Source organism: Takifugu flavidus, chromosome 1 (genome assembly GCF_003711565.1).
Source record: "Takifugu flavidus isolate HTHZ2018 chromosome 1, ASM371156v2, whole genome shotgun sequence".
Classification (NCBI taxonomy): Eukaryota; Metazoa; Chordata; class Actinopteri; order Tetraodontiformes; family Tetraodontidae; genus Takifugu; species Takifugu flavidus.
Genome location: NC_079520.1, coordinates 27284999 through 27309931, shown reverse-complemented (window position 1 = coordinate 27309931; position 24933 = coordinate 27284999). Strand labels below are relative to the sequence as shown.

Below are 24933 nucleotides of genomic sequence, written 5' to 3'. Positions count from 1 at the left end.
AGAAACACACATTGGAGCCATAAATAGCTGAGAAGAAGCAGCAGAATGCAGCATGAGAGGGGGTGGACGACATACTGGAGCAGGAAGCTGTGAGCTACATGGAGACACAAACCTGATTCCATGGCTGACTGCAGTAAAACGCTACAGTGCGCTGGGATGACTTAGAAGGAAGTGCCTATTCACCCCTTTTCTCCATTCACAGTCTATTTCATGCAGCTCATGCTTCAGCTCTAGTCTGTGACCTTTTAAGTACAATCTCACACCGAATCTCATTTCGCGGCGGGCAAATAACCTTTGATTACGACACAAAGGGACGTGAGGTTTGCATTCAGAAGAGGTCCTTCTGCGAGCCCAACAATAGCCTCTTCACTCTGTTGACCTGCAATCGTACCTATCTTGGCTCCTTTCTTGAGCAGCGCCACCACCACCGAAGTGTTTCTGCAGCCCACCGCCCTGTCCAGGGGACGCATCCCGCTGTAGTCCACGTGCTCGATCATGGCCCCGTGGTCAACCAAGAACTGGACCTGAGCAGACAAAGCATTGTGACAATGGCGTTCACCTGTCAGATGAAAGTTGGACCCACATTGTGGGTGGAGTTATTATTCCAGGATGGCGTTCCCACACCAAGAACTCACCACCTCAGAGTCCCCGTAGAACGCAGCCAGATCCAGAGGGGTGCGGCCGTTCTTGTCCGCGTGGTCGGTGGCAGCACCGCTCTCCACGAGGTAGCGGACGACGGGCAGGTGACCCTTCAGACAAGCCCAACTCAGAGCGGTGAGACCCTCCTTATCCATCAGAGACAGAGAGGCTTCTGGGAAAATCAACACAAAGCACGTCAAAACAACAAACCGCCCATCCGAGTATTGACTTTTCCAGTTTATTGACTCTGTTCCGACCTTGAGCCAGTAAAAACTCCACAGTCTCCAGGTGTCCCTCTGAGGCGGCCATCATCAGAGGAGTCCGGCCCTGTTTGTCGGCCATGTTGACGTCTGCACCGTGTGATAGAAGCAGGTCCACGATCTGAAACCAGCAGTCGTGGTCGTCAGTGACATCTGATTTTATCCTCAGAGCATCCAAACGACGTCAGCTATAACCAGACTATTTGACAGGATCTCTGCATTTCCTGCCCGTGCGTTCACAGGAGCCATGTGACCGACCTGCCAGTGTCCCTGACGCACGGCGCTGAAGAGGGGGACGATGCCGCGCCTGTTGGTCTGCGCCACGGCCGCACCCTGCTCCAGCAACACGCGGCAAACCTCCAGCTTCCCCCGGCCCGATGCTGCGGTCAGAGCTGGACAGGTGGAAACACAACGGATCAGGAGACATTCGCTCATTTCATGCATAAAAAAAAGTGTATCGATTAAAGCACGTGGATCATAAATACTGGAAAGAGCCAGAAAAATACGAGCCTTCCTTTTTCAAAGGCAAAGTGCCCCGTGATCCTTTTTCAAGTGATTCTTGAAAAGAGCAAAAGAGCGAAAAGAAAGGACGAGGAGAGGAGAGAAGGAGCTGCGCCCTTCAAACCGAGGAGCGAAGACCTTTCAAAAGACGTCTTCCTGAATGTTGTCATTAAAACTGGAATCGGGAAATGAAGAGAGATGTCAGATATCAGCCTCTGAGTGACTGAGGGGATTGCCCCCATGTCAGGGCTTTTCCCACTGACACTGGACATTTAGAGGCTGATATTGATCCCAATAGGTGGATATGTGTGAAGAAAGATATTGATATATGTGTCGACAGCACAATGAACACCGTCCACATCAACCACTATACATACTAAAATGGAAACCTCCATTCCTCCATTTGCTGTTTCCTGGCTTCCCAATTAAGGAGGAAGTTGTTCTGGTTTTTATGCTAATGCACCCGCTCCTCTAAGGGACAATTATTGATTATCCTCATCTATAACAGCGTGACTGAGCGCCAAAGTAAATACAAATAATGGATCAAACTTATTCAGCTGGCTGTCTAGTTAAAATGGCTCCAGTGACTTCACTTATTAAAAATATTTGTTTGACAAAGCTGTTATTAAAGGAGCATTTGCACGATTGCTTCTCAACTCATTTAGCAAAATGTGAGGCTACATAATGATGTTACGTATAATGCGTTTACACTTAGCCAGACAAATTATTGTAGGAACTGGAAATACTCTATAATCATCTTCTGGTTTATTGAATAATTGAGCATTCAAAACTCCTCATACCTGCCTGCATCAAAATCGTTCTGTGCTTCTTTATTAGCACTGAGATGCACTCATCAAAACACTCTTTGGGCGCTCAAGCCGCCCAGGCTGAGCCTACAGGACAAAGACAGTGAACGCATCACACCAACAGTCAGCAATCTGGACCACCACCAGAGAAACAGCTGCACACACACGTGGCGTTGGCGTCACAGCGCTGCAGAAACCACGTTGACAAGTTAAAAACTGGTTTTATCCCAACAGCAGCCGGGACCACATAAACACACAACGTATCCCCTCTGGCACAATAACCTCCGTTTATATGACCTATCCGATAAAACAGCTCATCTTCCAGAACATCCCTCCTCTCAGAGATGAAACCACGGCTGAGCGGCAGCTTTTTTTCCCTACACCCTCCCTGCTTTAAACGAGGTTTCAGAGCATTAACTATAGTGATACATTACATTTCTCAACAGCAGCCCACAGGGCAATCAAACTTGTCATTTCCCTGAATCGCTCTCATCCCTCCCCCCACCCCCGGAGCGAGCCCAGCCCTGCGTGCGCGCTGATGACACCGCCGCACTGCCATCAGCACGTGACGCAGCAGTAGCTGCAGACACACGAGAACGGGCACTGAATCCGCACTGCAGGGCTCAGACTCGCCAAACAACCCACAGATTATCCACCGTCCGAGATTTCTGACACCTCCACGAGCCACCGAGCATCTGCCATCGTCTGTCAGTGTCTGTTTATCGGGCTTCTGGATAAACGAGCACTCCTACCTGTCTCCCCCCACAGGGTGTCAAAGTTATTGATCTGAATCCGCTCCACCTCCTCTTCATCTTTCTCAGGCAGGTTCAGCAGGTAAGACACAATCTGACAGAGGGGGGAAATCAGCACGGTAGAGATTAAACATGTCAAAAGCGAACAAGCCATCACATCCCATTACAAGTCATCTCTCGCGGCAAGTGGGATTTAATAATGTGATGTAAAAGGCTGAGCTTAAAATGATTGATGGTCTTCATTAACAACTACATCGACAGTCAGGAGTCAGTCAATCAGCTGTAAGAACAAACTGGCTAATTGCTTAAGCCTTCCCAGAGCCTAATTAGCATCATACATCATACACTGGTCTTCATTTCTCTTGCTTTTGCTTGTGACGAGCTTTCCCTATTCCATCCCTCTTTGCTCTAAACCTCCAACTTGTACAGACTTATTGGAGTTTTTACTCTCTCTTAAGAAAAAAATCTCAAAGAATGTTGAGCTTAAAAGCAGAAAACCACCAGTGTTGAAGCTGATATTAGATGATTCAATAGCATGGAGGCTACCTCTGTATATCCCATACTGGCAGCAGCGATGAATGCCTGCTGGGTCGCCTGGCCCTTGGTGAGGCCTGCCTGCTGCTGGGTTTGAGGTGACTGCTGCTGCTGTTGGCCCATTCCCCAGTCACAATGGATGAGGAACTTCACCACCTCCATGTGGCCCCTCAGGGCTGCGTGAACCAGCGCGCACTGGCGGTTCTTATCCAGGTGATCCACCTAGTGACGGCAACATGGTTCGTGAGAGAAAACAGACTTCTAGCTGCAGCTCCTCCCCTGTGCTCCACGCACCTTTGCTCTCCTGCGGTAGAGGGCGGACACGATGGCCATGTGCCCCCCCGCGGCGGCGTAGCACAGCGGCGTGAGACCGCTCTCGGACGGAGCGTCAACAGAGGCGCCGAACTCAAGCAGCAGAGACACCATGTCCATGTAGCCCAAGTGGGAGTGTACACACAGGACGGGGGCGTTGTTCAGCACCTCCGTACGGTAGTTCACATTAGCACCTCCGAGCATCAGCAGCCGGCTCACCTAAACGGCAGCAGAGCGGGAGACACGTGAGGGTGTGGAAAACTCTGGCGCGGACTGGAGTCATAATAATGAATTTAGGTTTCCGACATCCTCCACCTGCTGGCCAACCCCAGCCAAGCTCAAATAGGATTTTCACTATTGTGCTGAAATGGAGGCTGAAAACGTAATTTTGACAAAGTGGACAACATAGTAAACGAAAGTATATTATTTCCCAAGGCATTTAGGCTCGGAAATGGAGATGGAATTGGAAATATTGTTGATCACAAAAGAGGAAAACATCAGAGGAAGCAGAAAATGAAGGAAGTTCTTTTGATGCTCTCAAAATTCCTTGATATTCTCGATATCTCCGTCCCGAGAGAAGCTTCCTCAGAAAAACACGCTTCAGCAAGCAAAACACTTTCAGAAAATGTTGAAGTTTTACCTTGATGTTGGGAGTGTAGAGGTTCCGAAGTGAAGAGAGAGCCGCCGAGAGGCCCTCCGTGCAGTACGATACCCACAGGCCTTGCAAGATAGACGAGGAAACCCCGACTTTCTTACTGAGACCCTTGAACGGAGACAGCGTAAATATTCATTACTCTGCAGCCAGACCACAGCCGTGTGGGGGCGTGTGAGCGAGGACAAATCATGGTATACCTTGAAGATATGTGCTTTGAGGATGTGATGGCCCAGCTCAATCGTCTGCTGCCTGTTCAGCTTCTCCTGACGGGAGAACCAGAAGGCCAGGAGAGTGTGTCCGCTCCTGCGGAGGGGAGAAACGGGCAGCCTTTCAACGCTGGGGAATGACTCACCAGGTCGTTAAGTTGTGCTGCCGTCAGCACGCTCGGTGCAATCACATTTGCTTTTATTACAGGGAATAAAACATTTACAGGCTGAATAAACACAAATGCTGGCTGAAAGAGGAGTGCAGAAAAAGGATGTCCTCAGAATATGTAGCAGCAGGTGGCAGCAATAACAGCCATCATTTATTATAGCGGAAGTACTTCACTCTTAAAATGCGTACGTGGGTTTGGGAGGGGGACGATGTAATTGTATGTTATGGATGTAATGAGGTTTTCTTTCCCGTTATATCCGTATTTTCTTGACAACCACCAAAAAATAAGAAATTTCAGCTATTACAGTGGATTGTTGCTGAGCTTTCTCATACGCCAGAGCCGCGCAGGAGCAGAGGAACAAAGCCTTTTGCGTGTTTATCCTCCACAAACTGTGTCTGAAATGGGAGATTCCCACCCCCGCTCACCTGGGATCACACAGGAACTTTGTCTTTTCTCCTTCTTCTCTCCAGATCAGCCACTCCCTGAAGGAGGGGTGAACAAACATCCTGGTCCCATCCCTCCTCTTCACCAGGAAGACTGACAGGTTGTCGACGCGCTGCTGGAAATCCTCCCAGTCTAGAGTACCCTGCAGCCAGGAAAACAAGGATTCACATGTTTCCCAGCCTTCTGTCTCCTCCCTTCCTTCAGAACAATTAACCACCAAGGGCTCTCATTATTCCACATAAACCTGCGATCTTGTTCTTATTTAACGCATGTAATAATTTCAGCTTGCACTAAATACATTAATCGCGACATCTTGGTAATCACTTTTATGTAATTTTGCTGATGTTACGCTGGCGTGTCGGTTCAGAACTATAGTGTGCAGCCTTAAATATTTGAGATTTAACCATAAAAATGGAACAAATTTAATAACCTTTTCACTGATAGAAGTGCTCAATGGATAATATTTTCCCTGAACTGCTGTTTTAGCTCAAGGATAAGATTAGCATGGCACAACTTTAGCGGATATCTGATGCATAAATTGCTCTTTGCACCAGAGGCTTAACTCTGAAGGGTTTTCTTAGACATTTTAGAATGGCTACCTGCAGTGAGCCAGCATTAATGGCCTGATAGATCTGCTCATCAGTCAGCGGATGAAGCGAGGCCACGGCCACGTTGAGCAGAGGCAGCGCCCTCTCGAATGAAGACTGGGTGGGAAAACGCATGTTGCACTGCAGCAGGTAGACTTCTGCCAGGTTGACTGGCACCACCTGAGGAGGGGGAGGGAGAGAAGAACGCAGTTCTGCTTCACATCCACTCAGAATACGAATGCGGCACATTTGTACAAGCGTCGGCGCCACGCGGCCTTCCTCGGGAATTCGAAGGTTTTCCGGACGCAAGGCTGAATTCATGAAATTAAATGAAGCAGCTGGTGTCAGGTAAAACGTTTCATTATGAAACGCACACTCCTACAGCATCGTAGCGGTGTTGGGGGTGACGGTCATGAAAGAGCCACCATACAAAGAATATCAGAATGATCAGAGTTGGCTTTCAAATGAGGCCTCTAGTTTCTGTTTATTTCCTCCCACATTTTAATTGCTGATTCACCACCATTTTAAAATATCTTTACCTTGTAGCTGGAACTTTTGAGGACCAGATAGCCCTTCTCGATGAGGTCAAAGGTGAGCTTGAGGTACAGGTAGGAGCCCTGGCTCAAGGCCTTCAGGTGGGCGCTGAGCTTCCCAAAGGTGGTGTTATCCATCTTGCCATTGAGAGAGATGTTGTTCTGGATCTCCGGGCTGCTGTGGATGCGGTGCAGGATGTAGCCCTGCAGATCCTGGTCTATGGCATCGTTCTCCTCCAGGCCGTCCAAAGAGATGCGGTGAAACGGCAGGTCGCTGGTGATGTCCTGAGCATGGACAAAGGATCCAGTCAGAAGCTGGTTTTTAAGCTCTACTGATACACACAACTGCTCCTAATGAATGACAGGTCAAAGGGGTGACCTGTCTGAAACCTGTGTCCTCTACCTGTAATGTGGTTCTGACTGTGACCACCAGTTTGAGCCAGGGAGGGAACCTGTTGATGGTTTTGGTTAGGAAGGACACAATGGTGTCTCCGTAGTCTGGCTTGTGAAACTCAGCCTCATTCAGACCGTCAATTAGGATGATGAGGTCCTCCTCGGAGATGATCTTCCTCTCTGGAAGGAAAAGACGCTCTATTAACGAACACATATAATCAGCTACTATCTGCTCACCAAGAGGCAAATATACCTATTTTTTTATGCAGGGAGGTTTTTTTCCTCTTTGAAAAGAAAAATCACATGCAGCTCTAATCTTCATTAAAAATGAAAGCTTTTGGACTGTACGAGATGTATAGATGGAGGGTTGAGGGGGGGGGGAAGTACAGTGTTCTCAAAACTCCTCTAGGATGACCAAGGATTTGAGTGAAGGAATAAATTGGACAGTGAAGGTCTAAAAAGATATGAATAATATAGTAGGAAAAGCTTCATGGATGATTGTGGTGGATGAAAACCTCTAAATTTATAATGAAATTCATTTTTTTTCCCCTGAAGATGTTCCACTAGACACCTCTAATATAATCAAGGTTATGATCCTGACCAAAAGAATCGAAGGATACAGATGTGTGGGTGAAAATATCACTGTTTGCAATGGATGATTTTAAAATGCGCTCTATGTTTCACCTTTATAAAGTGCATCCAGTGGCTCAAGGACACCTCTCCTGAAGGAGGCCAAGGGGTCCTGGACGCAGGAGCGCAGACTAAGGATACTCTGCAGGTGTGGCTCCCTCAGCAGCTGCTCCCTGTAGGCAACGAGGTGTGGCGAGCGGCACAGCAGAGCCGCAACGTTGTGCACAAACTCTGGCACCAAGCAGGTGTAGGCGTTATCCGCCTGGCAGTAATGGTACGCCACCACCTGGGGGCGACAGAGAGTTGGTGGAAGGTTTGGTTAGATAACCTTTTACCCATCTTGTCTTCACAAGCTAAATTAAATATGATGTAGTTTCAGGCAGCATTGCTAAAAAAATATACTACAAACAAAGAAAATTGTATTAAGAAATTAAAAACAGGAAAACAAACTTACGCGACCCTGCAAGAACCTTCCTTTTCTGAAAAAACGACCTCTAAATCTAATTAAAATGAACCAATTTTGGTCTAGAGTCGAACATTGTGCAAAAAAAGACATTCATGCTAAAAAGTAGACAAACAAAGTAAAAATGCAATGACAACAGAACATTTATGGTAAAAAGTCCCCAGTCAGATTAGGGCTGTAAGGAACTACAGCTACAACTCATTCGGGATTGAGTCAACTTCACGGTGGGTGATTGCAGTATAATGGAACATAATACTTCTCGTTTCACCGCATGCTTCAGCCATTAATAATTCATTGCTTCCGGTCGCCGGGAGACTCAGGTCATGCCTGCGCTTACGTGCTGCCACAAGAGTCAAACACGGTCTTGTGAAATGTTTCTAGAAAGACCTGAGTGGATGAATGGAAAGTCTTCAGCTGCCCAAACTGTCGAGAGCAGGGACTTTTCTGAGGGGTTAGGCGACAAAACAAAAGCAGCAGGTGTGACCGAGCGCTCTGGGACTCAAAGATCACAAACTGTTCGACTTTTTAGAGGCGGTGGCAGCGATCAGAGGGCTCAAAGGAAAAAGGGGATGGGGGAAAAGACCAATCAAAAATGGAATGCTAATTTTTGGTCACAGTAGAATAAGGGGCTTAAGAACAAAGGGGGGTGAGAAAGGGAGTGAGCTTAATTATTAATGCACAGAGTTAACAAGATCTAATAGCTTGGCTGGGAAATGGCTTTCTGGAGGTATAAATATTTCATAAGGCTCCCTGGCAAAGTTGTTTTTTCTTTTTTAAACACATCTGCATAATGCATCAGGCTGGGACCAGGGATGCAGATGGCTGAAGCAGCCGAGGGAAGCAGAGGGGTGAGGCGCGACAGCAGACATCCATAAGAGCAGGAGAGGGAAAAGCATTTAGGTTTACACCAAAGACTGATTGCAGGGTAATCCTTCCAGCAACGATGTTTTCACAGACGAGCAGAAAATATTGAAAGGACTTTCACTTATGTCATTTGTTTTGCCCATGCTCTGAGGCAATTCCACAGAAGCTAATTATGATCCTATCCCAGAACCTGTGTTGGAACTAACTGGGAAAAGAAGACACAAAGCGGAGCCATTAAAATTATCTGGCAGTTCCTCAGTTAAAGGAAGACTGAAATTTTCACACAACAGAGAAATTAACATCACTAATGAAACGGTAAAAGGTCTATTTAACAGCTGCTTATGCAAGTGGAGCACAAATGAGACCCTGAAAAGGTTCAACCTTTGATGTGATTGTCAGTCTTCACACGTTGGAGCCAGTCTTCTCAGTGTTATCTACATATATATGTAAATTAACTCTTACTTCAATGATAAGATTTAGATTACAAATTATACCACAAAATGAATCTGCTTTGAGTCATTTGTGGGGAAAAAAAAACCCCACTCCAAGTTGAGTATCTCCAGACTTGTTTCTGCAGCAGGTGGTCGAAAGAATAAAATGACGTGATGAACATGTGAATTAGAGGGAACTTGAGCCATTAAAGCCTGGACGCAGTCACAGGTGTATGTGGTACCTGAGATGCCAGCCTCCGCATGGCTTCTTCCTGGCGCCGCCTCATCTCCGGGGTCCCGGGACAGCTGCCTCCTCCCAGGGTGCCGTGAGTGGGCTGAGGCTGAGACAGGGGGAACCCCTCTCCATCTGGACATGGGACAACACAACGCGCTGGCTGTTTAGAACTATTTCACCCTGTTCCTGCACGGCCTTTTTAAAAAATGTCTCCGGTTATTTTAAAGGAACTATAGAAAGATTGAAACCAGATACGGGAGTAAAAGACTGCTTACGTTTGGGTGAGGCCTGGGGGCTGTCGGAGGCAATCTGTCTCATACGGGTTCCGTGGCAGCTGAGTGCCACAAGGCGGGAGATGATGGCGGTCTTGCCAAAACCAATATTGGCCACCACCGCCACCCCGCGGCTGGTGCTGCCGCTGGGCCGGTTGAGATGGGCATCGATCTCTTGGAAAAGCCACTCGCGGCCCGTGAAGACGGAGTCCATGGTGATGCTGGGCACCTCGAACAGCAGAGGTTTGAGGGCGATGTCTTGGGGCCGATAAGGTGCAAAACGCACTGGTGGGTGAGGAGAATGAAAGGTGATCAGAGGTGTTGCACAGAAAAACGCAGGGAAATGCCCCCGCACACTCCAGCAGGTGCATTAACCTGTCATTGGTGTGTGTGTGAGGGGGGTATTTCTCCCCGTGAGATATACCCTATCGAGGGGCTGCACATAAGATGGCACAGATAGCCCCAGGAGAGCACTCATAGCTCTCGTTACGGTCACATTATAAAACTAGAAATGGAATAATAAATTTCCTATAATGCTGAGGGCAACAACATGCGGCTTCAAAAAGAGGGAGTGCTTAAAGAGTCCAGATTGTTGCGCTCAAGGCGCATTTGATTTCAAAAGAAAAGCAGGGGAGGGACTATTGCTGACTGTTTATTTTAGTCACTAGAGGGAGTCATTAAAGTGACGTTCTCTAGAGGTTGGGCATCTTTTCCGCGCAACATATGGACTATTAAAGACTAATGGGGTTAAAATGAATCTGATGAGAACTTCTGAAGCTGTGTGATAAATTCACTGTAAATTGGAGTCCAGTTATTCTGGCTGTCATGTCCCTGGTGTCGTCTTTAAAACAGATTCTAGCTCTGAGAATAAAAAAAAAAACCCTCTCTTTTATTCAGTTTGCAGTTTCTTCAAATGTTATATTAAGATCTGATAATTAGGCCTCATTTAGACTATGAGTGCGACGTGAATAATCCAAACACTATGCTGGCAAGGGTACGACCCACTGGGTTAGAGCACTATAACTTGCAGTCATGCAAGTGCAGCGGCTGCATGAAGGAGAACGAGCCTGTCTGGTGCAACAAAAGAAATTTAAAATAACTTACGTGACTGGGATTGCCAGGCATGGGTGTTATTAGCAGAAGCTGAAACAAACCAGCAAGCCAAAGACAGAGAGACAGAGAGGAAGAGTAATGAGGAAAGCAGTGAGAGCAGGAGCAAAAAAAACCAGGCAGCAGTGTTTCAGAGCACAAGGCAGCGCACGGTGAAAGCAAAACCAGTCGGCAGCTAAAGCATAAGCACAATGTGATGTCGGGAATATGAGTGGATCCACCACCAATGACCGAACGATCCAGATAAACGCACACAATTTCATAGACTACTGTGTGTTCCAAAATACTCTTTTTACTCAAAGTCAGGACATTTTGGCTGGTCCTCACTGTCAAAGGACTGTTTGGGGGTCAAGGCAAGGTTTTAAGGTAGAGGTTTGGTTCGAGACAGGGGGTTAGTAGGGATAGTTCGGGTAGAGAGTTGGCTAATGTATTTCACCAATCAAAGTCCTCACAAAGATAGAAGTACAAGGAAGCGTGTGTGGGTCTGGCTCTCGCAGAGACAGAATTCCTAGATTCAAGTTTTTGTGGACAGCCTGTGGAATTTTACTTTAGCTTTAAACCTAAGATTTGGTTCTTTTAGAGCGGTTAAATTGAACCAGATTGGTGCAGTGAGTAATAGCTGCCGGTCAGGTGCCGGCCAGTGCAAGAGTTCATTTCACACTCCGCAGCGTATGAGCAATAAGCACAAGGTGACTCAGAGCTTTAGGAAATCTGTATCATACATCAGTCCGGTCTGGCGTTTCGGTGCATGTGCGCTCATTTTGTGCAGGTAGCGTGTGCAGTGAAAAGCAATGGGGGCAGCAGGGAGGGGCTGTGAGCTCTACGTCTTCTGTAAGCGACTCCGGCGTGCTGATAAGAGCAGCGCCACGGAGCATAATGAGCTGATATTACTCTTTGAGCACCTTCCCACAAAGTGCTGCTGCAAGCAGGATTTCACTTCCTTTAATTTCTCCCATCTTGAATGCTAATTATAAGCAGTGAGCTAACAGGAACACAACAGTCTGGTTAAGAAAATGTCCTTTTTATGCAATCTGCAAATACCTGGAAGTGGATAAAAAAAAGCATCCATCCTTTTAAACTAGAAGAAAATCCAGTATGTTACAGTGCTCAGTGCAATAAAAGTGTCATCCATATTCCCTGGTCGGATTATTTTAGTACTAAAACAACAAATGCTGTGAGCAGAGGGACACGGAGCAAATGTCCTTCCTGTAAATTACAAACTGACTTTTGAGGGGGAAAAAAAAGAACCTGATGCAACAATGGTGAAGGGAAAGGAAAGAATTCCTTCCGCTAACAATAAAAAGAATAAAGCAGGAGAATAAAGACCCACAGCTAAATTCTTTTCAGCAACACTAAATTATATTTCGGAGTGGCAGAACGCCAAACATGTCTGAAATGTTCTATCCATCCTTGTGGAATTACTGAACACACCCTCGCATTAGTGGCTACATTCTCCAAATGACAGGAACCATTCTGCTGCGCCGTGTTCGGGATTACTGGAAAGAAAACATGGCAGCCATGTTGTCAACGACGGGCCAAGGGAGTTGTTTCCAGGAAGAATGAGGCGAGCGTGTGTGTAAAGGACGGATGGATGGATAGTTCCTCATAATCCGGCCCGTAACACCCCCCTCCCAGGCAATGCTGAGCCAGGTATCTTTCCAACTCCCCTCCCTCCCTCACCTACTGCAATCCAAACGCAGCCAGACAGAGTGCGTCTCAAACGCTTTAATTATTCACCAGGTGAGGATGAGTCAGAACTGAACAGCCTTGAGAAGGTGGAGGAAGATGAGGAGGAGGAGGAGGAGAGGAGAGAGTGTTGGCAACAGTGGTGGAGGGAGAGCGGTAATGATTGGGGGAGAGAAATGGTTTGGATGGAAATGTCTAAATTCCAAAATCTGTTCTTCTGAAAGTACAGAATATATGATCTTACGTAATTCCTGTTCTGAATATCTTATATAATTCGTACTGGAGGCTTAAAGCAACACAATAAAGCACAATATATGCAGATCTTCTAAAACCCCCTTATAACTGGAAGCTGTCATTAGACAAACTGTATTTACCGAGTTTGTGCCACAGCCAGGAAAAGGAAGCCAGCCAATGTTGAATGAAACGCAGAAAATCCACCCAAATGGAGCTATGTATCAAATCCTAAAGACCATCGGAACCAGATTAGGGCATTGGTTTCAAAAATGGGAGAAACGGCAGATAATGGCCAGATAATCATCTGAAACTCAGCGTTGTCGGCTGCTTTATTGCAAACATGTGGATGCACTGTCATCCACTTTGTGCCCTTATCTACCTCATTGGGCTGCTGCAATAAAGACTTCTGTTTGAGCCCACATTTGGAGATAATTGCTCCTATAAACACGACCCAATCATATCGATGCAGACGTTTTTTTAACCGACGTTTACTCAGGCTGCCTTTGTTTGCTATTGCCCATCTGAAAGATAGAGATCATTAATATGTTGCACTGCTACACTCACAGGCATAATTAATTCAATATCTCTGGGTAAACAAAGTAAAAGCATTTGTTCAATTGAAACAGAAGGACGAGGAGCCATATCTGACCTTTGACCTGAGAATTTCAGTCAGTCTAGTTCAATAATCCATCTTTCAGATTTAGTTTACATAGAATCACAATCCAAATCATCCATCTTGAACTATCCCAGTGGCTTTTTTAAAAGATTAATTTTACTTTTCACCCCTCTATTGCCAAGGGTGTGTCTGTACACACGGCCTAAAATGGTTGCACTTCCTGTTACCGTGTCCTGCAAACCATATTTGGACGAGTATCCTGTAGCCTTTAACGTAGGCGGATGGTGTGTTAGAGAAGCGAGTCGGTAAACCAGTGGAGACCTGCGGCGCCGTTTACAGGAGGATTTAAAAGACAATGAGTGGTAATACAATGACTTTATTTTCATGTGCATCATTTGGTGTCTTAACCAGGGAAAAACCCCCATCGGATTCTGTAGGAACTGCCGGTCAAGGAGTGTATGCAGGAGTAATAAAACCCTGTGGAGGCCAGCAGAACACAATAAAGCAAAGAGGTAGGATGAGGGGAAAGAGAGTGAGAAAGACAAACGGTGGGAAAGTAAAGATAAACGAGACATAAAATGTGTGTGAGCAGAGTGTGCGGTTGATTTTTTTTCCTGCCGAACGGATAAGGTGGGTGGTAAATCTTAGAGGTAGGCAGGCAGGAGCACAAGGAGGTCCATTACAGTCTGACTCACTCTCCTCAAAACAGCAGCACAGCTCGGGCCCCCGACGACCCACATCAAAACAGCTTTCAGCAGAACCAACAAAGATGGAGACCCAGGTGTAGCCCACGGTCTTCCTGTCCTCCCCTCACCTGCCAGTCTGCATGCGGCAGTGCTTCATGTAAAGGCAGTGACTTCAAGTGTGGACTTTTTGTGGCTTTACTTGGTTTCAATGTTGTAAGTACAGTCTTGTTCAGCACCAAAAGGGCCTTCAAAAGTACCGAACCTCTGCTTTTAGAGCTGCGCTAATGACAGAGAACATTTCACAGCTTATACAAGCTTACACTGAAGGCAGCAGTGCCACTGACTCTTTAGGCCTTTAAAAACAACCAACAATCCTGGAGGGATTTGCCACAAATGTGGCTTTTACTTCAGCGTCGAGCCATGAAAGGGTGACGCGTCTCCTCCTGTCATCAGCAAGGAAAAACCCTCTTCTCCCAGTTGGCCTGCTCCCATCCCGTCTTGCTCTCCTGGTGAATCTGCGGTGCACTCAGGGAGGCTGTGACGCTGATCCAAGGAGGCAGAACGCATGTTAGAATGCGGCGGGCTGCCGTGTAAACACACTCGGCTGCCCTTGACGGGGAAATGCTGAAACAAAGGGGCACTGACTTTCTGTTTCTTTCTGCTTCTCTTCCAATCACCCATCCAGTCTTTCACTCCGCTCCTGTCTGCCCCCGGCAGCTGACGCACACTGCATGCCCTCGCAGTAAAGTGGGGTCAGGTGGTACATTTGCATTTACTTGCAAGTCGGAGGGCTACAATTACGGTGCTCATTACTGACTAAGTGACAAAGGAAGAAGCAGAAGGGGACGTTTACTGTTGTGACATAAAGCCATTCGGTGAGGAGGCCGAGGCATTTGCCGCGTCCCAGACTTGAACAGTGTTCAGCGGAGCGCACGTTTACAGTCAACCTCTGAGCATTCAGACAAAGTTTTGGCTGACAAAACACCCATTGTGTACTCCTCTGCTATCTCTCACTCCTCTATTTCACACTTGAGGACACAGCAGAGAGCAGCTGACAGTTTAGAACGTGGAACCACCAACAGCTCAGCAGCATCACCACGGTGACGTGGGAACATACTGAAGCTTTTGTGTACAGGCAGACCCGAGCCGGTAAAACACACATCACACTGCGTATTAGCCGTCGCTGATTTTCTGTGAGGTTTTAAAATAACCGCTCATGAGTTGTGTTGCTTGTGGGAGGAAATCAGAACAACGTCCTGTCGTTGCTCCTGCTCGTTTGGATCCAAAACACCCTTTTCAGGTCAAAGCAAACATAAAATGTGTGTAGCAGATATCTGTGTGGAGCTTGTTTTGGTACTGCAGGCAGCAGCTCAGATTAGGTATGTAAAAAAAATCTGTCTGTCGTGGATAAACTGCGGAGAACTTTAAACCCATAAATAATCTGAATAGAAAAACAAGAGAAACTGTCTTTTAAGATTGACCCCAATCAGAAAGAAAAGTGGAAGTTTGGTAATTAAAAAGTTTTGTGTCTTTCTTGAAAGATGGTGAGAGGATGGTGGCCATGACTTGCAGCAGCTGAACAGTATCATAACCAAATAAATACAGTCTCACTCAACAGCGATGAAAAAAACGATTCAATAAACACGCAAACACACGACTGCGTCGCCTGGCGCAGCTTGTGTCTGTGTGAACTAACCTCTCAGGTCCTGCCCGGAGCGACACGGCCCACAGGTGGTGCTCTGTCTGGGCATGCGCAGTGAGGTGCGTAACGGTGTGTGTCTCTGCTCATCCAGGTACGCCAGGTCCTCCAGGTGGGCTGAACTGGTAGCTGCGCAGACAGAGAGCAGAAAACGAATGAATTGCCAACACGTGTGTATATGTTGAGGTTAAACACACAATACAACACACACACGACACGAACACACTCATTCTCTGGACTGGAGGCCGACGCTTTCATATTTGCCACTGGTCCTGTCCCAGAATTCCCTGTTCTCAGAGTCTGTCACCATCTCATCCGGGCCCATCTCAGGATTAATTCCGACAAATGTCTTATTCATGGAGCGAGCGCTGTCTGACGCTGGCTGCCGATTGTTCGCACCACGCTGCGTCTCCAGGGCCAACGCTCGCAACCAGTGAGTCATAGATGAGATCTGCCGCCACCAGTGCGTGTAAGTGGGGGAAGCGCTTGTTCCACACACCTGAAACTGGACGTTCATTGCAATTTACAATGAAAACAATGAAAACAAAGACGTACCTGTAGATAATGAAGACCAAAAAAAAGATCTATCTGCAACCTGTGATGGGCAGTTACAGGAGAAGCAACAACTTGGAACCCAACGTTTGCTTTTGTTCTCTTTCCAAATTGAGTTTTGGCTGTCTGAACATTTGGCTAATGGCATTTTTTGGTCCATCACCAATCTCTGAAACAGCAGCTGCGAGCACCAAGTTGTCATCGGTGGCAGAAATGAGCCATCATTCTATTTGTTAGATGTCACACTGATCTCGTCTGAAGCCGCTTTCTTTGAAGCGACGCTGAAATATTTCAAAGTCAAATTCATTTGTTTGGCGTTCGGTGCGCCTGGCCCGGCATGTCTCCGCTCACTTGGGTCCTGTTTTTCTTCAGTCACCCCTGGAATAAATGCATAGTGATGATGCTGCTGTCCTGCTACTGCGGGTCAAACAGTGCTGCAGTGCTGCTCAAGCCTTTCTGAGTCACACCAACCATCGAGACAAAAACAATCCACATGGGGTTCCGCAAAATGGAGGAAAAATGGCAGCTGGGAATGCCGCAGGCTCAGCCCTGATGGGACCGGGAGTAATGGTCATCCAACTGGGCTGAACGTAGAGAGTGCAGCAGCTTTAATCTGCTAATCTGACTCGAGCCTACGTGGTCTTCCCGCCTTAAGTTCTACTTTTCCTGCATGTAAAGACTCTTTGCCCTCATCATATCTGCAATGCAGCAGGCTGCCGGGGATCACGACAAACTCCGACTGCACACGTGGTGAAACAGCAAACAGGGAAAGGAAAACCTCCCTGGAAGAGTACGAGTGGGAAAACGGACACATCGGGCTCTTCCTGCTCTTGACGCTGACAGCCACGCAGTTAAAGACTGGCTGGGCTGCCATCCAGACGCCGTCATACTATCAGCTCGGGAGCAGATATGAGGGGGCTGCTGATGCTCTAAATGCCTCTCACTTCTCTGCTCATGTCCCCCAGCGATGACTTGAGGTGATAAAGCGGAGGTGCTGCTATTTAAACAATAATATTTCCGGGTATTACACATGAGCAGAGGTGGGATTAAGGAGAAAACCAAATCAGGATCAAACGGAAATCAATTGCTCTTGTCTGCCCCGCAAATTGAAAAACGTTATCTCGGGTGAGCTCTTATCCAAGTTCTGCGAACTCAGACGCGTGTTCGCCGAATCTCTGGTTCTTTTATGCCTTTTTATACTTCATAGAGTTATTACAGTTTCAGCGGGGTTTGGTTCAAACACATTTAATCGCTCTCTGCCTGTTCTATGGAAGCGGAAAAGTTACTTTTGTTGCATGGTTGGGTTGTAAGTTTTGCTTTTGCGGTCAGCTCAACCTGTGTCGAACTGTAATGTGTTTCTCCGCATGATTTTCATGCTTTTAACAGTCCAGACTTTTTACTTGCAGTACACTCTGTGGCTTTACATGATTGCTGGTTTGCCCTCTGGATGTCAAAAGCAGAAAGCTTTTGCTTGATATTGTTGGTATTGAACCAACTAAATGGCAGAGCAGTGATGCCGCTGCGTCTGCATCTGCTTCCCAAGTCCCCCTCATTCACAGGGGCTAGACCACTTAAAATGGAATTTTTAGGTTTTAATTTGGATGAGTTATACTCATCAATATGCACTGTGTCATGTGTTGAGGAAGGTTTTCCTGCAGACTTCATACACTGGGCTGTTTGCGACCGCTTTTCATTGCACGTAAACCAAAGGACGTCTTCAGAAAACCCTTCATCAGGTGTTCCTCATTCTATCCGCGTTCTTCTTTTCAATCTGGTGAAATCTTACAGCTTGCTCTTGAAAAGGCTGGTGAAGCTGGTGAGCACGAAGCTGAAGGTCACAGCGACAATCCATTTATTTTCTCTAAAACAGCTAAACTGTAATATTTCTAAATGTTATCAGGCTCTAAATGTCAGTTACCCACCGTACCCAGAGTGACGTAACGCGCTATCAACGGAGTTATTACTCAGCAGCATCGGCACCGTGAAGAGAGCTCCTGGCGCTGGTTATCCCACCCTGAGCTCGACCAACACGGAGCTTCATTAAAGAGAGGAGCAGGCCTCTCTGCCCCTGCTCTCCCTCTCTCTCTGCACACATCAAAGCGCGTCTGGGTGACTCTGGGGGATGGAAACGGTGAACGCCTCGGGCTTTGATGTGCCACTGCTGCAGCCGATCCTCAGCCTGCACTCGCCTCCCGCCCCTACATCGTCTAATACGTCTTTGCGGAAGAGAGACAGAGGGATTACGAAACTCTCTCACGTCCCTCTCTCTCCCCGCGCAGAATTCCCGTTCTCTAAATTCAGAAGCAGCGTTCCTTCACCCGTTGGTTGCGTCATCCGCGGCTCACGGTACGCCTTCAAAACAGGGCTGGGAGCGTATCGGGAGTGAATCCAGACAGTGGAGTCAAACAGCAGAACATGACCAGCATAAAGAGAGGGTCAGAGCTGCAGCGACACGCCTTGTCAGGCATATAACAGCATTTAGGCCAGAGTGTGTGTCTACAACACAGTGCACACACACACACACACACGCTTCTACTCGTGGGAGTGAGAGGAGTGCATAATAAAGCTCATTGTCTCTAACAGCCTCTCTGATGCTGAGAACAATAAAACAATCAGGCCCATTAGGACAGTCTCACTGTTCTAAAACTGACATTTTTTCCACTGATACTTTTAGTTGTACTTGTGGGAACATTTCTTTAGGCGTCTGTGGCCCACACTCTCAAATACCAGGTCTCCTCTGTGATATTTCTGAAGCCGCAATATAAAACAAATGTATAATTATTATTATCACCATTCTGTTTGTGGGTTCGGTCTGCAGCAGAGGGCTTTGAGACTTTAACAAAATACCGCTGCAGATTTCCAGACATTGCATGTTTTTACTTTTTGTTTTTTTATGTAAAGACTTTTGCCTCTTTGCTGACCTTATATGACCTTCCTTACATGTCAGAGTGGTGGAAAATATGACAGAGTAGATAAAGTCATAGAATTAGAATTAGAGGTAGTAAAAATCAAAGAGAAATAGTTCTTAAAAATAGCTCATTTGTAATTTGTACAAAACCATTCCTGAGGTCTACAAGGAAAAACAGCATGAATGGAGGAAGGAGAAAACATTAAGGAATCAGAAATACAGTTTACATTTGCCAGGGAAATGAAAAAAGCTCAACTCTGACCGGAGAAGGAGGGACAGGAAGGACGGAGGGACTCACCAGCCACAGAGTTAGGGCGGGGCATGAGGTACAGAGGGATGGAGTGGGCAGAGTGGGAGGACATGCTCTCCAGGTTGCGCTCTGGGATTTTGTTGAGGCTGTAGGTGGAGGCGGTCATGTTTTCATCCACCCTGTACAGGAACGAGTCCATGCCTGATTTCTGCGAATGCCACTGCTTCAGGTTTCCCCGGGAGCCCTCGCCGTATTTCCCACCTCTCTCCATGTTCTCGGAGTAGCTGGTGAGTGTTGCTGCAACACAAGAACAGCAACGATCATCCTCTCTCACTGGCTTTGGGAACTGATTGCTGACGTACTGGCGGAAGCGGAGCCTTTGTCTGGTTAAACTGTAGGTGTTGTTCCAAAAACAATTCATCAGGGTGTGTTTTATCACTCCTGGGTTCCTGCTAACAATGTGAGATCAGCAATCAGCTTTCAGGGGAACTAGAGGATTTTCATCAGATACATTTTCTCCTGTAAATCTTGCTGTGTTATTATCTTGACCTACAGAGAAACACAAGGTCCTCCACACAAAATGCAATTCTATTAAAAGCTCAAAACTATTAATTTTTCCCAAAAGATGGTCTGTCGGGGTCAATTCGTATTCATTAAATAGATCAAATTACAGCCGCAGATCACTTTTGAAATGAGAGAAACCAACAGGGAATAGGATCAGCCTGTGTTAAATGTCTCACCGATGATCCCGCTGTCTCTGCTCTCCAGGGTGGAGGTGGGACTGGTGACAGAACCGTAGGCGCAGTCCTTGTTGCCAGTCTGGCCAGGCATGGTGGGGGGAAGGGTGGAGCAGGGGCTCCCTGCAGGGGGTGAGGCAGTGCTGCTGGTCAAGGTGGAGCAGGGGCTGATCCTCTGGTTCTGGCCCTGGCGCACAAACAGATCAACACAAACAGTTCAAAAAGAGCAGTTTCAACCCAGCAACGTGAATCATTTGACTGGCGGCTCACCAGTAATCCCAGTGGCCTTCAACCACCCCCATGACTGAATCTACACAACTGTCGAGTGTTTATGAAATATCTAACCAAGTTGCTTTTTATTGGTTGTTTTTGTAAAAGAAAAGACCAATAATCATCGTTACATTCTTTTTGTATCCTAAAAGATGCAGCATTTTAAATGCTTTAGTTAGAAACGCTAAGCTTTAGACAGCGTATAATGATAGTTTAATTAACGCTGCCAGGCTCCAAGAGGTATAGACAAAGTATTTTCAGGTATCCACAGAGGCACTTCAGCAAACACGGACACAAGCATCATACCTAAAGGACACATAGTATCTGAAGTGTGCAGAGGCAAACGAGACAAAGTGGCTGTGCTGCATATGTGGAAAACACGCATCAACCCGGTGACCCTCCTTAATGGTGATGTGGATGAGTTCAGGTTCAACATCGGGGTAAAAACAGCGAGTGAAGGAGGGGTGAAGTGGCGCTCAAGGCTAAATCTAGTCAGGTTTAATCTGTAGGAAGGAGACAGAAGGACACACCAAGCTAATACACACACCCACACAACTGCTCAGCGGGGAACGGTGCTGAATCTAGCAATTGTTTTTCATTATTGATTAATCTGTCGTTTATCTGTTGACAGCCTTCTGAGGCTCGCGCTCCGAAGATAGACTGAGCTGCCAATTAATCTTGGGATAGGGGGTTTGATCCCTGGGTCCTTGATCAAGACCATTGATCTCTAATTGCTCCCAGCAGCAAACACATCACAGCCCTACTGCCAATCCTGTGTGAGGGCTGATGGAGAAGGCACGTCGGGGAAGACTTGGTTAGAACAGGTCGGTGGTGAAAAATGCTGATCATAGCTGCAGGGAGAGCAGATAACATCTCCAACCTGTTTATTCTGAGTGAAAACAGCACACAGTCTGAGTGATGCCGTTAGATAATGTACACAGCGAATACGAGATAACTTCATACGACAGATCTCCTGCTTTGACCGCCAAATACAGCCCGTTGAAATGCTGATACTCACCTTGATCGAGTGCGGTTCATTCTACCTTTTCAATTAACGTGCTGACATTTGTTAACTGGTTCTAAATATAAAGCACCCAAGGACAAGACTTTTTTACATCACCTGTATCGACTACAAACTCAAATCAAGTTCTATTTCTGGTACCTTTTAACATAAAACTATGCAGGTTCTGTGAACATCAATGCAGGACATTTGCTTGTTTACTACATTGAGCACATATGAGAAATACCCTTCGAAACATGTATAATAAAGGGTCTGCAGAACACATTATAATCACAACAGGTTTGTTTGTGTGTTTGTTTGTTTGTTTGTTGAAGGCGTTCTAAAAAGGCAGTGTAGCTTTGTCACTGTTACCTTACAAACAGGAGAATAAAAGCAAAACAACTCACTATCCTCCACAGAATGTGACCTCTGCCCTCTATTTGTGAGTGAGTGAAAGAAAAAAAACAGCGTTTTGACAGGTATTCTCTCAGTCATCTTTGCCCTCTGCTCCTCTCTTCGCTGTCACGTTTGAAGGAACTGGAGCTAAACGGCAGCAAACGTCCACGACATTAAAACAAGGAGGCCGTGCAGCTTAGTCTGCCAGGGAAATGAACTTCAGCTCGTGTGGCCCAACTTAAATGTCACATGAGGATTTGGACGGAGCTCTAACATTGCGTCTACTGAGGGTAGTGAGAGCACGAGAGTATAAAAGGCAATTAACCGCACGCTCTGCTAGTTTAAGGTCACCTTGTTCTGTCAGCTGGCGAGGTCTGGCAGCAGCTAATATGGAGATTTAACCATGTGGGATGGAGGATGAATGGTACGGCTTTAAAAGACAGTCCCTGATGCTCGCTGGTAAGGACGGAAAGGACAAACTCTGAGCCTTCTGTAAACATCGAGATGTGAATTTACTCCATTTTTGCAGTTTACTATATCAACTGCAACTGAGTCCTGAGGCAAGATTAGTCAAATTTGGTGGGTAATGAATCAGACAAATTAGTATTTGATGTTCTTATATCTAAGCAGAAAAGTATTTGGACTGTGAAATTACAACCTTTTTAACAACTGTCATACATGACACATGTTGTTAGCTATTTGTTGCAATGAATGCCTTCAAACATATTTTCATTAAGGTAAGTCAATCATTTTTTTGTCCAAAAAGAGAGCTCAAATCCCTGCCCAAACATGCCTGACTGTATCTAAAATAATAACTTTCCAGTGTGAGCACAGTGCAGCAGAATGTAACTATGATTCACGTACCTAAAAAAGAGGCGCTTGAATAGACCTCTCTCAATTTATACACCCCCTCTCCTCCAGAAGCACTCGTATCAAGCAGAAAGAGTCAGTTCGCTTTCAATGCTAACCTCATGCTAACTGCTCATCCGTACAGCTCATATCCAGGCCTGCTTCAGCAACAGGTTTGCTAATCCCTCGGGTCCTCGCTTCCCCGTCTTTAGCGACTGCTGCTAACGGAGCTTTGATTTAGAAACCTCATACATGTCAAACGGAGACAGCGGGCCATCAGTGGAGCTTCACTTTGTGTCACAGTTGTCAAACTCGCAACTTAAAAATTGCTCAAACTGCCAAACATCAAGAAGAACCTGCGGCTGGGGCTTAAAGAAGGTTCGCCAATAAATTAGACTGTTTGTTATATTTTTATTATATAGATGTTATATTTCTGTTTCTATGCCAACAGACTTCTCTTTTGATCTAGAGGTGAAGGTAAAATCAGAATCCAAAGGCACCGTGAAGGCAAATGTCAAAACAGATCAAAAGACATCAGAGGGTTTTTGTCTAAGATCTCTGGCGGTCGAAATGTGCAGAAATGACATAATAGCACAAGAGCAAAGAGAAAATGTTAATAAAACACCTACTACTGTTTTGGCAAATACATATAAGCACAGCTGAGCTCAAACGGAGGTAAATCGGATAAATCTGCCATTATCCTGTGAATGTTACAGTGGGAGGTTTGAAATAATGTCACGCTCCATTTATCTCCACACACACACACACACATATAGGAACCAACACTTAGATCAGCCTTGAGCGTTTTAGCACTATCGATGACATCACCGATATCCTGATAATCACACAGGATCAAGGTTTGTTTTAACGTGTGTCACTGTGTGTGTTTGCTGGGTGTTGCGCTAAATTGTCTGAATGAAGTAAACGCAGGGGTTGAGCTACAGACGTGACACAATAACGCAGATACCAACCTTCACAGAAACTGGCTCAAAATGTGGAGAAATGGGAGAATTAGCAGCATTTGCTGCAACCAGAACACATTTACTAGAACCCAAAAATGACCGTATTCAGTTGGATATGATTTAAAATTGAATTGAATATAGAGGCAAATGTAGAAAGAGACATCACAGGATGAAAAAGCAACGTCAGGAGTGGCGGAGGGCACCATTACCTGTCTGGCCTCAGGTTCCTCCATGCTGTACTGGGCGCCGGCTGGCCCCTCACTCACTTTGTCTCCCAAAAGAAAACCGAGGCGCGTCATCAATGTGTTGGCTGCCTCATCCACTGACGGAGGGGGGCCCAACTCCTGGCTCGACTCCCCTGCAGGGGCAAAAAGAAAGGCGAGGGCAGGAGAAAGGGGAAGGCAGAAGATGTTAGCGCAGGGCAGAGGCAGGTAACGAAAACATCCTGTGAGCTTTGCTAAACACACAGCCGGTCGGCTCCACCACAGACGTCCCAACACACGCAGGCACGCCACCTGCACAGCATACCTGAACGTCCCAACACTCTTCTTTGCATCACACAAACATTCCAACCAAGCAGGTCACCTCTGCTGAGAAGCCTTCTAACACCACGGCAAAAATCCTTCAAAGCACAACGAGAAGATGTTTACAAAAGCCTCCTTCCACGGCGACGAGTAAAAGCCCTCCACGCTGATGACAGCTCCTTCCGCACCACTCATCTCCACTGCAGCTTGTGTGACGTAATGAGATACGCCCTTCACCTGGGTGTGTGTGTGTGAGTGTGTGTGAGAGAGAGAGAGAGAGAGAGAGTTCTCAAGATAAAATGCATGTGAGTCTATCTTTATGCAGTTTACAGAGACTTCCCAGAGAGAGCGTGAACGCCTGCATGCTAATCAGATGATAAAAACAACAGCACAACACACAGAAACACACACCGCAGCGAGACACACAACAAAAATTCCCTTAAGGATGTCCTCCTTGAGCTGTGCTGCCTGGTTGCTACACGTTTAAAACAAGGCGTCGTTGCTGGTACTCTGTTTTCCAGTAGCACTCTGCAATTATTCCCCGGAGGAGCTTTCTGCCATATCAGGTTTAATTAATTTTCACTTTGTTTTTGGAGTGTCACTCTCAGCCAGGGCTGCCGATAACTCCCGTAGAAGGAGTACAAACAGCTGATTAGATGTATAAGCCTCTGAATTGGCCCGGTCATTAATGACATGGAGTGCACGAGATGGCTGGTGTTTAAATAAACAGCAGTCAGGCAGATTATGGCAGTTTCGCCTCCCTATGC

At 46.5% G+C, this 24933-nt stretch overlaps 1 protein-coding gene across 20 annotated transcripts in view; it reads right to left on the bottom strand.

Moving 5' to 3' along the window:
- Positions 1-24933, bottom strand: part of tanc2b (tetratricopeptide repeat, ankyrin repeat and coiled-coil containing 2b) — a 98639-nt gene that overhangs the window by 7879 nt on the left and 65827 nt on the right. For 14 of the 20 annotated variants that reach the window (XM_057057938.1, XM_057057973.1, XM_057057928.1 and 11 more), the window contains 21 exons: positions 23852-24000; positions 20169-20352; positions 19477-19725; positions 15716-15847; positions 10792-10830; positions 9691-9972; positions 9423-9547; positions 7477-7708; positions 6803-6972; positions 6406-6684; positions 5879-6046; positions 5261-5421; positions 4657-4762; positions 4445-4567; positions 3787-4023; positions 3505-3714; positions 2959-3052; positions 1158-1291; positions 897-1020; positions 636-811; positions 392-524 (listed from right to left, as the gene is read on the bottom strand). In XM_057057938.1, the coding sequence (XP_056913918.1) occupies positions 392-524; positions 636-811; positions 897-1020; positions 1158-1291; positions 2959-3052; positions 3505-3714; positions 3787-4023; positions 4445-4567; positions 4657-4762; positions 5261-5421; positions 5879-6046; positions 6406-6684; positions 6803-6972; positions 7477-7708; positions 9423-9547; positions 9691-9972; positions 10792-10830; positions 15716-15847; positions 19477-19725; positions 20169-20352; positions 23852-24000 (3507 nt within the window). Of the gene's footprint in view, positions 1-391; positions 525-635; positions 812-896; positions 1021-1157; positions 1292-2958; positions 3053-3504; positions 3715-3786; positions 4024-4444; positions 4568-4656; positions 4763-5260; positions 5422-5878; positions 6047-6405; positions 6685-6802; positions 6973-7476; positions 7709-9422; positions 9548-9690; positions 9973-10791; positions 10831-15715; positions 15848-19476; positions 19726-20168; positions 20353-23851; positions 24001-24170; positions 24386-24933 lie in introns of those variants that run through there. The other 6 variants (XM_057057946.1, XM_057057886.1, XM_057057894.1 and 3 more) reach the window with 3 other exon arrangements.